We start from the raw sequence: 15,763 nt of genomic DNA, 5'->3' as shown, positions 1-15,763 counted from the left end.
AACAAAGAACATCACTGGCGGTCGAGTGAGATCACATGCGAGCAATCTTCGACTGTCACTTCGCTTAATGACTTCTGAGTGTGCAGACATATTGTGCTTAGTAAAAATAAAAGGTGTGCTCACTAAGATTCTGGTCGTGTTATTATACATCCTAAATCTCATCCATAGTGAAGCACCACATTGGAGACCCAATGTGATATGAACACGTAATCCTCTGATGGCTTGTTGAGATGGGACTTGAAAACACTGCTCACACATGGCAGTGCTTTACTGATGGCATACACTTCAAGTTTCTGTTCTGTTACACTTGCAACTTTGAGCATGCAACACTGACCTCATGGGACCAATCCCCTTTCCTGATGGCTATTTCTACATCCTCTCACTGATTGACCACATCACTCGTTGGGTAAAAACAGTACTGCTTAAAGATACATGAGCTGAGTCCACTGCCAAAGCCTTTGGTGACATGCATTTCGTGCTTCAGTTGTCCCATGTCTATAACAACCAACCAAGGTGAGCAGTCTGAATCTGCCCTCTTCCTGGAACTGTGCAGCATGGTCGGCACCCATCAATTTCAAATGCCAGCCGATCACTCTCACAGAGTGACGGACTCATCGAGCAGTGGCACTGCGTCTTAAAGGCGGCTCTCATGTGCCACGGCAGATTTTGGACAGAGGCATTACCACAAGCACTACTGGGAGCACATATGCACTACAAACGCAACCTTGGAGCCTTACTCACTGTAATTTTGTATGAAGTACTACTTAGCCTGTGTACTTTCTGTTCCAACAACATTTGACTACGCCTCCAGATATCTGCCGGACCTAGTATCAAGAGTTAAATGACACATCATTCACCCCTGCATTCCTCCCCCTATTCTGCACTTGGTGCCTGAAGTTTTCCTTCAGAAGGTTCTAACAAATTGTGAATCTATGATGATGTGCAATCCCGAATGGCTGACATATCCTGGAGTTAAGCCTTTGTATAAGACAGGAGATAAAGAAATATTAGCAAACTTACATCCAATTTCACTTTTGCCTGCATTCTCAAAAATTTTAGAAAAGATATTCTACAGTTGTCACCTTAACCATCTGGCCACAAATAAAATTTTATCCAAGTCACAATTCTGATTTCTGGCGGGTTCCAGGATTCATTAGACACTCAATTACAGGCTACTGGTATATTTCATGATCTGTCAAAGGCATTTGACTATCAGTCTTAATATCATTTTAAGTAAATTATAATACTGAAGTGTAACAGGAAATGCTTCAAACTGGTTCAAATCACAATATCTGACAGAAAGCAAAGGATGTCAATAGGAAAGAGACGTGTATTAAGATAACAGGCATCATCCAACTGGGAACCAACAACATGTGTTGTTCCCCACGGTTTCATTTTAGGGCCATTACTTTTTTCATGTGCATATCAATGACCTTTCATCAATAACATTATGAGATGCCAAGTTTGTTTCATTTCCAGATGATGCAAACATTGAAATAAATAGTTAAGGTCAGCTAACGAAATTTTCATTGACACTAATAAATGGTTTCTACCCAATCATCTATCACTAAACCTTGAAAAAAACATACTATATGCAGAAAAGAATTTGTAAAAGATTCTCTGCCGGTATGTGCCTAAAATATGACGACAAGCAGGTTGAAGAAATTGACAGTGTTAAATTCTCCCAGCTTGATAACAAATTGAACTGGGAAGAGCATACTGCAGAAGTGCCTAAACAAATCTTTATTTGCTATGTGAATGTTGTCAGACATAGGTGATATAAAAATAAAAAAGCTAATGTACTATGCTTACTTTCATTCCATAATGCCACAGAGGATTATTTTCTGGGGTAACTCATCAAGCCAACCTACAGTTTTCCAATCCCAAAAAACGTGCAATATGAATTATTTGTGGTGTAAACTCAAGAACATCTTGCAGAGAGGTGTTTAAGAACTGAGGATACTGACTATTTCTTTCCAATACATTTATTCCTCAATGCAATTTATCATTAAAATATTTCTCCCCCCCCCCCCCCCAAACCAACAGCTTAGTTCATGGAATCAATACTAGAAATAAGACTACCTTTCATAAAGATTTAAAGTCACTTATTTTGATTCAGAAAGGTCTCCACTATTTAGCAATACAAATTTTCAATAACATGCCAGCAGCCATAAAAAGTTTAACAATAAAGTTCAGTTTGAGATGAGTCTACAGCATTTGTTGGTGACCAACCCCTCAGACTCCACTAATTTCTTAACTGAACCAACTGATCTGTGTACATTATAATAATCACATAATGTGAATATTGCATACAGTCTGACACCTGTACCAAATTTGTGCAGTAATAGAATCATTTTAAATAAGTTCTGTAAAATATTTTTATTTTATTTGATGATGCATGGCTACAATAGCCTAATAATTATCAAATGTACTTACGTGCATTGTACATTTAATATTTGGTGTCAAGTTTTATATCCTTTTAAATGTAAATACGCTGAAGTTGTTGGGGGTTTTTTTTCTTTTTTTTTTTTTAACCTATTCCATATCCACAAGGACAATTTCATTTGCCATCTGTAGAACATACATTAGCATATCTGTTCTTATTTTGTAAAAATTTATCATGTATTCTTGTTTTCTGACATGTTCCACATTCCAAAGGATCTTCTCACTAGGGATCAATTGGAACCAAAATTACATCTAATCTAATCACACAATACAGCCTCACAACCCCCATACTTGGGTCCCCCACAAGGTACTCCGACAGGAAAACTGTACCCACGACATATTATGATGGACCCTCTCCCCCCCCTCTAAACCAACCAACATATTATGATATGGGAAACCAGTGACAGTGTCCATTCCCCAATTGTCTTAAGCTGCCATGGATCCAGCAACAAGCTTTACTTCATAATGTTCCCTGCCAAGCTTTCCCCTACCTCTGAACACCCTCCCACTGCCAGTGACGAACCCCAGCATTTGAGTTCCCCCTTAAGGTCCATGAATTTCTTCTGGAAGACCAAGTTGATCTTTAACGACCACTTCATTGGGGGACAGCAATCTAGGCCGTAGACAGCTCTACTGCCTATCACTTCAGGAAAACAGTTAAGATACCACACAATGTTGATACCGCCGCTCTCATCTGCCACTTCTGCACAGGTGGTACCCTTGCCATCACTGCTCCACACCTGCACCCTCCCAATTATGCATCCTCAGTGGCACCATCCGGTCTTTGTGAATTCTCTGCCACCTCTCCAACCTCTGACACTACCACTCACACATTTTGGCAACCCCTACTGTGTGGTGGCGCACTTTCACAACTAGCAACTGTACGATGACCCTGAAGGTAATATGCCTGTTGGATCCATACGGCACCCGGATGACCTCTCCATCTACACTTTGCCTCATTGCCCCCACCCTCCATGCATCTCCCCTCACAGTACTGCTCACTATGGAGGGGAGGTGCAGGGGGCCTCTGTGGGAACTCTGTAACAACGAAGAATGTCACTGACAGTCAAACTTGCAAAATTACAGACCAATATCCTTAACATCGGTTTGCTGCAGAATTCTTGATTTCCGAAAATCATTTGGCACGGTGTCCCACTGCAGACTCTTAATGAATATCTGAGCATACGGAATAGGGTCCCAAATTTGCGAGTGGCTCAAAGGCTTCTTTTGTAAAAGAACCCAGTATGTTGATCTGATGGACACGGTGAGCAGTAATCTGGCTGTTTGCTGATGACACTGTGGTGCACAGGAAGGTTATCACTGAGTGACTGTAGGAGGATGCAAGGTGACTTACACAAAATTTCTAGTCCATGTGATGAATGGCAGTTTGCACTAAATGTAAAAAAGTAAGTCAATGCACATGAACAGGAAAACAATTCTGTAATGTTCAAATAAAGCATCTGTAGTGTGCTATTTTGACAGTTAAGTCAAATATCTACACGTAATATTAGAAAGCTATTTGAAATGGATTGAGCATGCAAGGACATTAGAAGGGACGGCAAAGGGTTGACTGATTTATTGGTAAAATTTTAAGAGGGTAGCTCATCTAGAACGGCGATCACATGCAGACCACTAGTGCAACCCATTACTGAGTACTTCTGTAGTGTTTGGAATATCCACCAGGTTGAATTAAAGAAAGGATAACAGAGGCAAACGAAAAATTTTTTGAAAAACTTTTTTACTTGGATAGCTGATCTTTATAGATTTTTATGAGCTGAATCCAAATCTAGCCTTAGTTTTGTTTTTTTTTTTCTTTTTTTGTATCACCCATAGTTTTCAAGTAATATGCTTTTTATTTTATAGTATATAAATCATATGCTACATGGTAAAAGGGGAAATTAATGAAATGCTTTCTTACTAAATAACCATTAGTGAAAATAAATGATAATTAAATGGACACCCTAGCTGCAACCAGGCATTGATATACTTCATTGGGGACATGTTGAAAATCTTTACCCCCCCACCGGGACTCGAACCCGGGATCTCCTGCTTACATGGCAGATGCTCTATCCATCTGAGCCACCAAGGGCACAGAGAATAGTGCGCCTGCAGGGACTTATCCCTTGCACGCTCCCCGTGAGACGTACATTCCCAACATGTCCACACCACTACATTCGTAGTGCGCCTAATAGATGTTTGCCCATCATACTCATTACTCGTGGAAGATTAATCTACCAAGGCCCGTACGAATTCGGGCATAGCGTGTGCGTTCGCACAAGAAGGTCAATGGCCGGGAAGCCATATTTTAACTATATATGACAGTGTGAACGCACACTCTATGCCTGAACTCGTACGGACTTGGTAGATTAATCTGCCACGAGTAATGAGTATGACGGGCAAACATCTATTAGGCGCACTACGAATGTAGTGGTGTGGACATGTTGGGAATGTGCGTCTCACGGGGAGCGTGCAAGGGATAAGTCCCTGCAGGCGCACTATTCTCTGTGCCCTCGACGGCTCAGATGGATAGAGCGTCTGTCATGTACGCAGGAGATCCCAGGTCCGAGTCCCGGTTGGGGCACACATTTTCAACATGTCCCCAATGAAGTATATTAACGCCTGGCTGCAGCAAAGCTGCATGGTCATCTACGGTAACTGTTCTTTCGGGAACAGATACTACCGTCATATATAATTAATGAAATGCTTTCTTACAACATAACCATGGTTTGTATTTATAGTAAGCTACTTAAAACAATGACATGTGTTTGAGAGTTTCACTTGTCAGCTGAAATTTGTTTGTATTTTCTTTTTCTTTTTTCTTTGAAGCTTCTTGTGTAGCTTTTTCTTTAATGAGTTGCTTGCTGAACTTCTCGGTGAAATGACCAATCGTACTGGTGTTCCAGCAGCCTTGGTAGCATTTTTCATCACTTTAATGTCCTGGTGAAAATGCTCTCCTTGCTCCTCACTAACATCTCCATATTGTCCGGGAAGTAGTCAAGGTGACTTATAAAAAAGTGAATTTTCAGGGTCATTAAACATTGTAAAGTTTTAAACTTCTTTAACATTGTAGCTATAATAGAAACATATTCTGGGTCTTTTTCATGTCCTAAGAACTTTGTAACGACTTGCTTGACTGATACCTATGCTTCTTTTATCATTTAAGGTCAGTGTGGATTCAAAGTTAACATCAAACATCAATTTTCTAATGTCAGGTCTGAGAAAGACACCTTTTAGTGTAGCTTCTGAAAGGTGTGGAAACCTTTAGGCAAAGTCTTTACAAACTGTTTCATTAGGCCTAACTTTATATGTAGAGGCGGTAGGAGTACGTTTCTTGGATCTACAAGGTTTTTGCGTAGAACGTTCTTCTCACCAGGTTTTACTGACTCCCTCACAGGGCAGTTCTTTCTCCCTCCATATGACAGGAACAGCAAATCTAAAGGCTTTTTTCTCCTTTTTGCACCATTTTCTCAGATCTTCAACACACACATAACATACCTTACGCGGAATCCAAGATTTATCTTGATCACCAAGTTTAGATCCAAAGTATGATAGATAAACATTTTTCACAAAGGATGTAATGTTTCTTTGGTGTTTTTTAATCACAAATTCACCACAAATATAACAAAAACGGTCAGCAGAGTTTTTACAACCATAATTAGACATTGTACTGAGCAAATGTACAGAAACAGGAAAGTGAGGTTAGGTTGACAGTAAACAAAACACAATCTGTTAACACAAATATAGGATCGACCTTTTTTTGCCAGCAAATGTTTTTCAGCAGTGCTACCAACGTCATCTACATTCATTACACCTCCTTTTTAAATTATTTTAACTATAAAAAAGCTGTTAAATTCTTTTTAAAAAATCTTAATTTAATAAATTTAACTGTAAACTGTGAAGAAACTTTGTGCAATACAGTTTTTTAAGTATCATATTTGGATTTCCCACCCTAAAAAACATAAGAATAAGGTATTTTCAGCAAAAAAGTTTTTCCATCGTTGGCCTGTGTAATTTCATGCCACCACTGTACATTTCGCATAATAAGATAAGAGAAATTAGCACTCGTACTCAGACACAGACAGTCATTTTTCCCTTGCTTCATTTGGAAGAGGAACAGGAAATGGAATGACTCATGGGGGTGCAACATACCCTCTGCCATGTACTATGCAACGGCTAGTGGAGTATGTATGCAGATGTAAAAGTATATGTAGATGCAGATACTTGTTGTCAACGTTCCAGCTGACTACATCTGATGACGAGGTTGATTGGTTGGGTGGGGTAAGGGAATAAACAATGAGGTCCTCTGTCTCTGAGTCACGGGTTCATCCACCCGGAAGGACTACTAATGTCAGAGTTGAAAAACAACATACGGTGACTTGAAAGTAAATGGCGAAGAATTGGTAAGTGGCTTAGAAAAGACAAGTGGTCCCCCTGGGCTCGGCCTTGACAATAGAAAGCTCTTGCACATCTGACCCTGTCTAAGGGCAAAGACAGCTACAGAGTAATGAATGGCTTTTAGTAACGAGATCCGGAACAGCAAAAGTAAAAAAGCTACAAAAGTAATGGACATCAGTTAGACCACCAATAATAAAACAATATGATAGTAGTATTAAGGGCCACACATGCGCATCACCTGGGGCTCTGCAGGCAAAGGGGGCAGAGGCCCTCCCACAGTTGCCCCATCCCCAATCTATCATAAGAGGAGGATAGCACTCTCTAATCAACAGTGTGCTACTCTTAAAACGGGAAACAGAGTGCAGCAGAAAAAGAGAGAAACCACCTAAAATCAATTGAAACAGAGGAAAGAAGGGATGGCAGAGGCAGTAGACACAGGAGGCAGAGTCCAGGGTCCCCTGACCTAGCATGTAACAGGAGAGCCCCGCAACACCGAAGGTAATTTGAAATGTTACTTCTCTCTTTGATAGTGTGGAGTTTATTACAGGGTGCAGTAGCTCACCAGATGATCCATCACTCAGTGAGCAGAGGCCTTAGTTGTACCTGTAAATCTGTACCAACAAAGATGGTTTGAAAAGTTCTTGGAGTCACCACAAGAGGTCAGCACTTGCGCAATGAGTTGTTCATGTGATATTCATTGGATGTTGCCTGTAAACACATGCCACGTCAGTGCTCTCGGAAGAGAGTTGTGGCAGTGACATGGCTCTGTTGTTGCTCTCGCGTAGTGATTTGCGAAGATGGGGAGGGGGGGGGGGGGGGGGTGTAACGAGATTCAAGCAGTATTATGTACTTTGTAAAGAAAGGTATGAAAGCAAAGCACATTCATGCCAATTTCCAGAATACACTGGGGACTCAGCTCCTTCATATTCATCTGTTGCCAAGTGGACAAATGAATTTAAATTTGGTCGGGAATCACCGATTGAGAATGTGTGAAATTGCTCACGCTTGCCAGATGTCATCTAAAATGGTATATCACTTTTTAACTGAAGAATCAGAAATGAAATAATTATCTCCAAGATGGTTTGTGACCACAGATGAAATTTGGGTGAGAGAGAAAACAACAATCAAAGCAGTCTAAACATCATGATTCTCCACCACCAAAGAAAGCAAAGACAATTTCTTCAGCGGGAAAGGTCATGGCACCAATGTTCTGGTTTGGTTTTGCTTTAGGGTGCAAAAAACAACTGGGGTCATACGCACCCAATTCAAAACTATAGAACACGAAGACAGAGAGGATTTAAAAAACGACTGTGTGTCAGTCCCAGTTGACATAATAGAAGACAGCTAAAGACAGGCACTTGGAAAAAGGGCTAAAAATGACACCATACAGAAACAGAGATCCGAAACTAAAAATTAAATGGCCTTCGCCATATTGCTTTGCCAGATAAAAAGTAAAATGCCATCGACAGCCCGCGCATCATTTGCTAAAGTGGCCGATTACTCAGATGGCTAACCCAAGTAGGAACATAAGCAGTTAAAAAAATGGGCAATCCCTCAAATAGTGGCAGACAGTTAAAACTTGGGTGCAATGTGTACAAAGTGGTGGGGTAGCGCCACTTACCAAATGACGATGGCTAAAAAGGCAGTGGCCAACATGCTGCCTACTTAAAATGACCTCCTCCTGGTGGGAGGACCGTGAGGAGGTCGTCCAAGCCACTGGGTGAGGCTTAATAAGCCGGTGCTTATTCCTGTGAAGCAAGGACCATTGGCGATGCAAAGGGACGCCACCTCCTGACAGACAGCAGCACAGAGATCATCGAAGGGAATATAGGAACTTGTGTGCTGAGGTACGAAGACTGCAGCCTTGGCAGCAGCCTCGTTTTCTGGCAGACCGACATAACCAGGAACACACAGGAACATCACACTGGCTCCACCAAGGGTGAGCAAGTGACAGTTTTCCTGGACTCGCTGCACTAAGGGATGGGTGCCGTACAGCGCACATAGACTTAAGAGCGCCAAGTCAGTCTGAGCAGAGGACAGAATTGAAAAGGCCATGTCGCCGGATGTGCTTTGTGGACTGATACCGGGTGAATAGCTCGGCTGTAAATACTGAGCAGTGTGCCAGAAGCCCATATTGATCCCACGGTCAGTCCAAGAGCCATCAGTGTATACAAAGGTACTACGTGAAGTTCCATGCAAATGTTGTGAAACTGAAGGGGATAGACCCGAGGCTGGACTAGTGTCCTTAGGACGCGAATGAAGGCCAAGGTTAACACGGGCCGCTTCACGAAGTCAAGGAAAGGTGCACATAGTGTGAAGTTAAGCTCCCGTAGCTAGTGCCAAAAGTGGACCCCAGGAGGTAACAGAAGAGGAACGCGCCCCATAGTGGAGATCAAAGGAATCGTCAAAGAAGGAGGCATAGGCTAGGTGGCCACGCATGACAAACGGCAAGCATACCTGCTGCGGAGAAAGTCACGGTGGTACGACAGTGGTAGTTCACCAGCTTCAGCATACAGACTCTCAACTGGGCTAATGTAAAAGGTGCCTGTGGCCAAATGGATGCCACGTTGGTGGATAGTGTTGAGATGGCGTAAGATGAATTGACGTGCAGACGCATAAACAAAGCACTCATAGTCAAGTTTTGAATGGACAAAGGACTGGTACAAACGGAGGATGGTGGTTCGATTGGCATCCCAGGAAGTACCATTGAGGATACGTAGGACACTGAGGAACCGTGTACAGCAGGTTGCCAGCTAAGAGACATGGGAGGAGCATGAGCCCAGGAATTTTGTAGTTTCAATTAATGGAAGGGCAACAGAATCAAGATGTAAAGATTGTGGGAGAAACCAATGCATCCCCAGAAATTCATACAGACAGTTTCGTCAGTGGAAAAACAGAAGCCACTGTCACTGCTGCAGGAGTAAAGACGAGCAGAACATCGCTGAAGATGCTGCTCAGAGAGACAGGTCTGTGGAAAACTACAATAGATGGCAAAATCGTCAACAAAAAGAGAACCAGAGATGCCCGATGGGAGACAGGCCATTACAGGGTTTGGAGCGATAGCAAAGACGACGGCACTCAGGAAGTAACCCTGAGGCACACTGAGTATACCATCTTGACTGATGGTCACTCAGTGATGGTATACTCAGTGATAAAACAAAGCAGTAGGCTTTTACCAGAAATATTGACCCTTAGACAATGTGTCTAATAGTGTATTTTAAATATGACAGTATGCCATCTTAGGCACTGTATAACGTTAAAACACTTGATAATGGCACTTTGAAGCCAAAATCATGTTCGTGTAAATGTAACACTGCAAATAAACAGTCTAATGGTGGTACTGACTTTAAAGAAATTTAGATTTATCGTTTAACCTAAATTTCACAAATTTATTTTAGTTGTCCACATAATTTTGCAACTGGATTTGATCTTCTGATGACATTACTAGATAATAAATGACATCGTCAACTGCAACCAATAAAAAAAAGCTGCTCATATTGTCTGCTAAACCATTTATATGAATTAGGAACTGCAAAGGCCCTATAAGACTTCCTTGGGGGAAAACCACATACTCTTGTTTTACTCTATGACTTTCCCTCAATTACTATGAACTGTGACCATTCTGACAGGAAATCAAGAATTCAGTCACACACAATTTGATTGGAAGTTGCTTGTGAGGAACAGTGTCAAAAGCCTTTGGGAAATCTAGAAATACAGAATCAATGTGAGATCTCCTGTCAACAGCACTCATTACTTTGTGTGAATCAAGAGCTAGTTGTACTTCACAATAAAAATAGGTTCTGAATCTGCACTGACTGAGTCAATAGATTGTTATATTCCAGGTAATTCATAATGTTCGAACATCGTACATGTTCTAAAATCCTGCTGTAAACCAACATTAGTAATATTGGCCTGCAATTCAGTGGACTACTCCAATTTCCTTTATTGTGTATTAGTGTAACATGTACTACTTTGCAGTCTTTTGGTATGGATATTTTATCAAGCAAGCAGTTGTATCCAACTGCCAATTATGGGACTATGATATCAGCATACTCTGAAAGGAACCTAACTGGTGTGCAATCTGGAATGGAAGACTTGTGTTTATTAAGTAATTTAAGCTGCTTCTCTACAATGAGGATATCTACTATGTTATTCATATTGACATCTGTTCTTGATTTGAATTCTGGAATGTTTACTTTGACTTCTTTAGTGAAATCCACCTCCGTAGCTAAGTGGTATGTAGGGAACCTGGCTTCAATTCCCAGTACAGCCAGCTTTTTCTCCTTGGTGAGAGGACTGGTATGGAGTGCGCTTAAGCGTTATGAGGCCAACTGAGAAGTTAATTGACTGATTAGTAGCAGTTCCAAGGTCAAGAAGTCTGACAATGAGTGGAAGAGCAGTGTGCAGACCATAGGCCCATCCATATTACATCCTATGATGCCATTCGCAGAGGATGCCACAGTGGTCAGTCAGGCCTGACTGGCTAGTATAGGGCCAAAACACAGAACTTTACCTTTTTTTTACTTCTTTAGTGAGGAATTTATATAGAAAAAAAGTGTTTAGTATCTCTGCTTTAGTAACATTGTCATTCATAACATATAAAGTGAATACTGATTGTATCCTGGAACTAGAGTTCTTTACATGGAACCAGAATCTCTCTGGATTTTCTGACAGATTTTGAGACAGAGTTTTGTTGTGGAAGCTATTAACGCATCTCACACTACATTAAGAGCTTCTGAAAAGTATTACCAAACAGGGAGATTTCACTTTATTTTAAATTTAGCATATTTTTTCATTGCTTCTGCCACATTGTTCTGAGCCATTTTGTATACTATTTTAAATTTAGCATATTTTTTCATTGCTTCTGCCACATTGTTCTGAGCCATTTTGTATACTATCAGAGAAGAATTCCACCTATTATTAACTTATTTGGTGTAAGTCTCTTAATTCCCATCAATAATATTTCTCTAAATTTAAGCCACATCTAGTCTACGCTTATACACTTTGGAAGGAGGGAAGACTGTCTCTTAGAAGAACGGCAAGCGAATTTTTCTCTCTTTTTTTTTTTAAGTACATATACTTCACATTTGTTTTTTGTGGATTTGGATGTTACAGTATTCAGGTTCACTACAATAAACTTGTTGTCACTAAATCCTGTAACCAACATGATGCTCCCTGTTTGCTCATATTATCTGCTGCTAAGAGGTACCGTATTTACTCGAATCTAAGCCGCACTCGAATCTAAGCCGCACCTGAAAAATGAGACTCGAAATCAAGGAAAAAAATTTTTCCCGAATCTAAGCCGCACCTGAAATTTGAGACTCTAAATTCAAGGGGAGAGAAAAGTTTTAGGTCGCACCTCCAAATCGAAACAAAGTTCGCCTAGTTATAATATGAGACACAATTTAGGCCGAATGAATGACGATACAGCTGCAGTAGTTTGGTTCGAGTCGTAAGCTTAGCAGTTACGGTTTACCAGGTAGCCATTGCTATGCGTCACGCGCTCCGTCTGTATTTATACGGATATCCTTCCTTTTTCACGTGCTTCGTCTGGTTTGAATTGATTGCTTATTTTTCTTTGATCTGATAAGTGCCGTTCTCTTTGTTATAGGTGTTTACGTCACTCTAAGCTGAAAATGCATTACTGTACTGTGTCATGCATTGTTCGTTGCATTCTGATAGTGCGTGTTTACGGCCTGTCGCCGCTCGCGGCGTGGCTTGCTTGTGCGCGCGCTACCGCCGCTTACAAATAAAAAATAGAGAGGAGTCGTCTCATTAGCGAAACATTTGTTGTTACTTACACTACTTCTTTCTTTGATAATGATCAACAAGAACCAAATAATAGACTGCGTATGATAGATGATGTTGTGAACGAAATTTTAGCGAAAATTTTTCTCCATTTGAAAATCTTTGCAGGCGCCTCTTTAGTTCATTACATTCTGCACAGAAATTAGAGTCATCTTAGATTTAAAAATCTAGTCAGTTGCCGTGCTTCATTTCTGACTGTATCACTATCAGGCATAAGAATAATACGAATATAAACATGACATGATATGTATATTCTTCCGCGTTTGGTGTTGTCTCACTCTAGTTTTGTAGTTTGGTAGGCAGACAGGATTTAAATGAGATAGTAGCAAACACGAAACAATACATGGCAAAATGTTTATATTCATATTAATCTTATGGCGAAGAGAATACTACATGTGATTCACAATTCATAAAAGCTCCTATTAGCAACCATCTCTTCTCACAGGTAGGAAAAAATTCAGAACGTAGAGTTGGCCATATTGGCAAGCATCCCAAACAGTCTTGCCAGTCGGATTTTCGTAGTACATTGAAATGCTGCTACATTCGAAGATCAACAATACAGAATTTGTATTTACTTCATTGGATAATGTACCAAAACGTAGTGGTCGAAACTCTGGGCGGAGGAAAAAGGCTCGTCTTCCACTTTTTTTTTTAATTTATTTACTGACGCAGAGATTTTGGTGCCAGTATTTATCTTTGTGCCTACAAAGCATGCCTGTGTGGCACTACATATATTCGACGGCAGAAGTTAGTTGTGGCGACACCCACCAACATTTTTCAGAACTCCCGCTTGCTTTGCACTCGATTCTAAGCCGCAGGCGGTTTTTTGGATTACAAAAATCTGAAAAAAAAGTGCGGCTTAGATTCGAGTAAATACGGTAAATATTTTTTCACAGTCATTTACACTTCAACTGGGCTCATGAACTAAGTGCTCAATAATTTTCAGAGAAAACATTTAGTATACTTTTGGATGATTTTTATACCTACTACCAACTTTAAATGCACATTTTTGCCAACATATCCAAGGCAGATTGAAGTCACTGTATGAGCAGGGTACCTACTTGAAATTATACTTAAGCTTCCTTTGAATCTTTCAGCAACTGTGTCATTCGGGTCAGGGAGTCGATAAAAGGAACCACTCATTAATTTATTCTGGTTGTCAAGTATAAATTCTTCTCACACTAATTCACAGGAACTATCTCCTTCAATCTTACTGCAAGATAAATCACTAACAACTAAAAACACACCACCAGGAACTGTAAAAGTGGCAACAGATTTTAGAATTACGTGCAAAGTTTTATCAGACAGAGTCAGTGTACAGTAGGTATACAGGAATAACAAACTTGGCATATAAGGGAGTACCAGAAGAGAGAGGTTATGAGAAGGAATGAAGATTACAATATGTTAACCAGATTACTGGGCAAGTTGAGTGAAGAAGTTCTGGAGGATGATGACAAACCACGAAGCCTAGTGTAATAACCCTTTCCTCCCTTCCCTTTGCCGTCTTAATTACTACTACTGAGACTGTATCTCATTAACACATTTAAGAGTACAAGGTTAGGATATATTAATTTGCTATTCCTTACCTGTCACTGCACATTGTTGCAACGAATTTATTTTTTGGATCCCAAGATACTCCTTGAACAAATCCAGTATGTTCTTTCAGTAACTTCAGTGATTTACCTGTAATAACGCAAATAATTGCAATGTGAAGATACTGTGAATAAAATGCATATTATTGCGTTCTGGTGTTAAAAAAATAAATTAACTAAAAATTATTTGAAATGTTTTTATTTTTTTGACAAGTTCTTACTGATCTATTAAAACAAGATTACAATCCGTTATATTACGTTCTGGCATAAGCCCTCAGATCCTCTGGGGAGGGGTAATTGTAGACCACATTGAAAGGAGCCCCTGAATGCACAGATAAGTGTGAACCACCCTTGTGGATTATTAAAAGGATAGCAACTTGCAATGTGTGAGGTCTCTTACAGACAGGAAAGCTTGCTACTGTAAAGACAGAAATGGACCTTCGTGTTTTCGACATACCTGGACTCAACATGACACACTGGTTAGGATGTGGTCACTTTGTGTCACATGCAAAGAATGAAGTACATTTTTATCAAAGTGAGGATGTGAATAGAAATTAACATCACTATAGTGATTCGTAACAGCCTTGGTAATGCCATCATTTGATGTGAGCACATTTGTGATAAAATAATCTCCATTAAAATGAATGCTTCTCATTGCAACAGCAACATCATTCATGTTTAAACTCCCACTGCAGCTTCGCCGGACAGAGAAATCTATGAATTTAATGAGCTGCTAGAACATACATCAGAAAGACATCTAAAACGGAAATGTTAAGTCATTCAGGGTGATTTCAGTGTGAAGATACGTGACACTGTCAACAATGGATACACGAGACATGTGGTTGGACTTTATGAGTTGGGCATAAGAAACAAAAGTAGGGAGCAGTTACTGGAATTTCGTGTGAACAACTTATCTATCTGTAATACCCCACACCAACATTATCTAAGGGTAAGGTTATAAAAAGGACTGATTTTATTTTGTTCCAACATTATCTACAGATATGGTTAGAAATAAGACTGATTTCATTTTGGTAAGACAATGTCATCGTACTTCGGTCTTGGATGGCAGGTCTTATTCTAGTGCAGACTGTGACAGTGGGCAAAGTATGCTATCCATAACAATGCGATAAAAGTGAAATTGATGGAGAATGAGAGAATAAGACAAAGAAGATTAGGGTTTAATGTTCTGTCGATATAAATTTGCTTAAAGGCGGAGCACAAGCTCCGACTGTTTCAAGGATGGGGAGGGTAATAGCTGTGTGCATCCAAAACAAACATCCCAGCTTTTGCCTGTTTTGGGAAATCACAGAAAATCTAAACGAGTATGTTCGGACACACATTTGAACAGTCATCTTCCAGAAAACAAGTCCAATGTGCAAACCATTTGGTCAATTCAATCTGTGAGAACAAGACAGGTTTGAATTACAAATAAAAATACTATCAAAGAGTATGGAGAAAGAGTAAGACCCACACTCCCGAAAATAATAGTGCCAGGAGCAATCCACCAAAAATGTAACAAAATG

The 15,763-nt window shown here is 40.2% G+C and overlaps 1 protein-coding gene across 2 annotated transcripts in view; it reads right to left on the bottom strand.

Moving 5' to 3' along the window:
• LOC124777618 (chromatin assembly factor 1 subunit B) overlaps positions 1–15,763 on the bottom strand; it is a 48,021-nt gene that overhangs the window by 15,556 nt on the left and 16,702 nt on the right. For both annotated transcript variants that reach the window (XM_047253087.1, XM_047253095.1), the window contains exon 5: positions 14,235–14,331. In XM_047253087.1, the coding sequence (XP_047109043.1) occupies positions 14,235–14,331 (97 nt within the window). The remainder of the gene's footprint in view (positions 1–14,234; positions 14,332–15,763) is intronic.

The sequence above is a fragment of the Schistocerca piceifrons genome, chromosome 1 (assembly GCF_021461385.2).
Source record: "Schistocerca piceifrons isolate TAMUIC-IGC-003096 chromosome 1, iqSchPice1.1, whole genome shotgun sequence".
NCBI classification, from domain to species: Eukaryota; Metazoa; Arthropoda; class Insecta; order Orthoptera; family Acrididae; genus Schistocerca; species Schistocerca piceifrons.
This window is presented reverse-complemented; position numbering and strand designations above follow the sequence as displayed.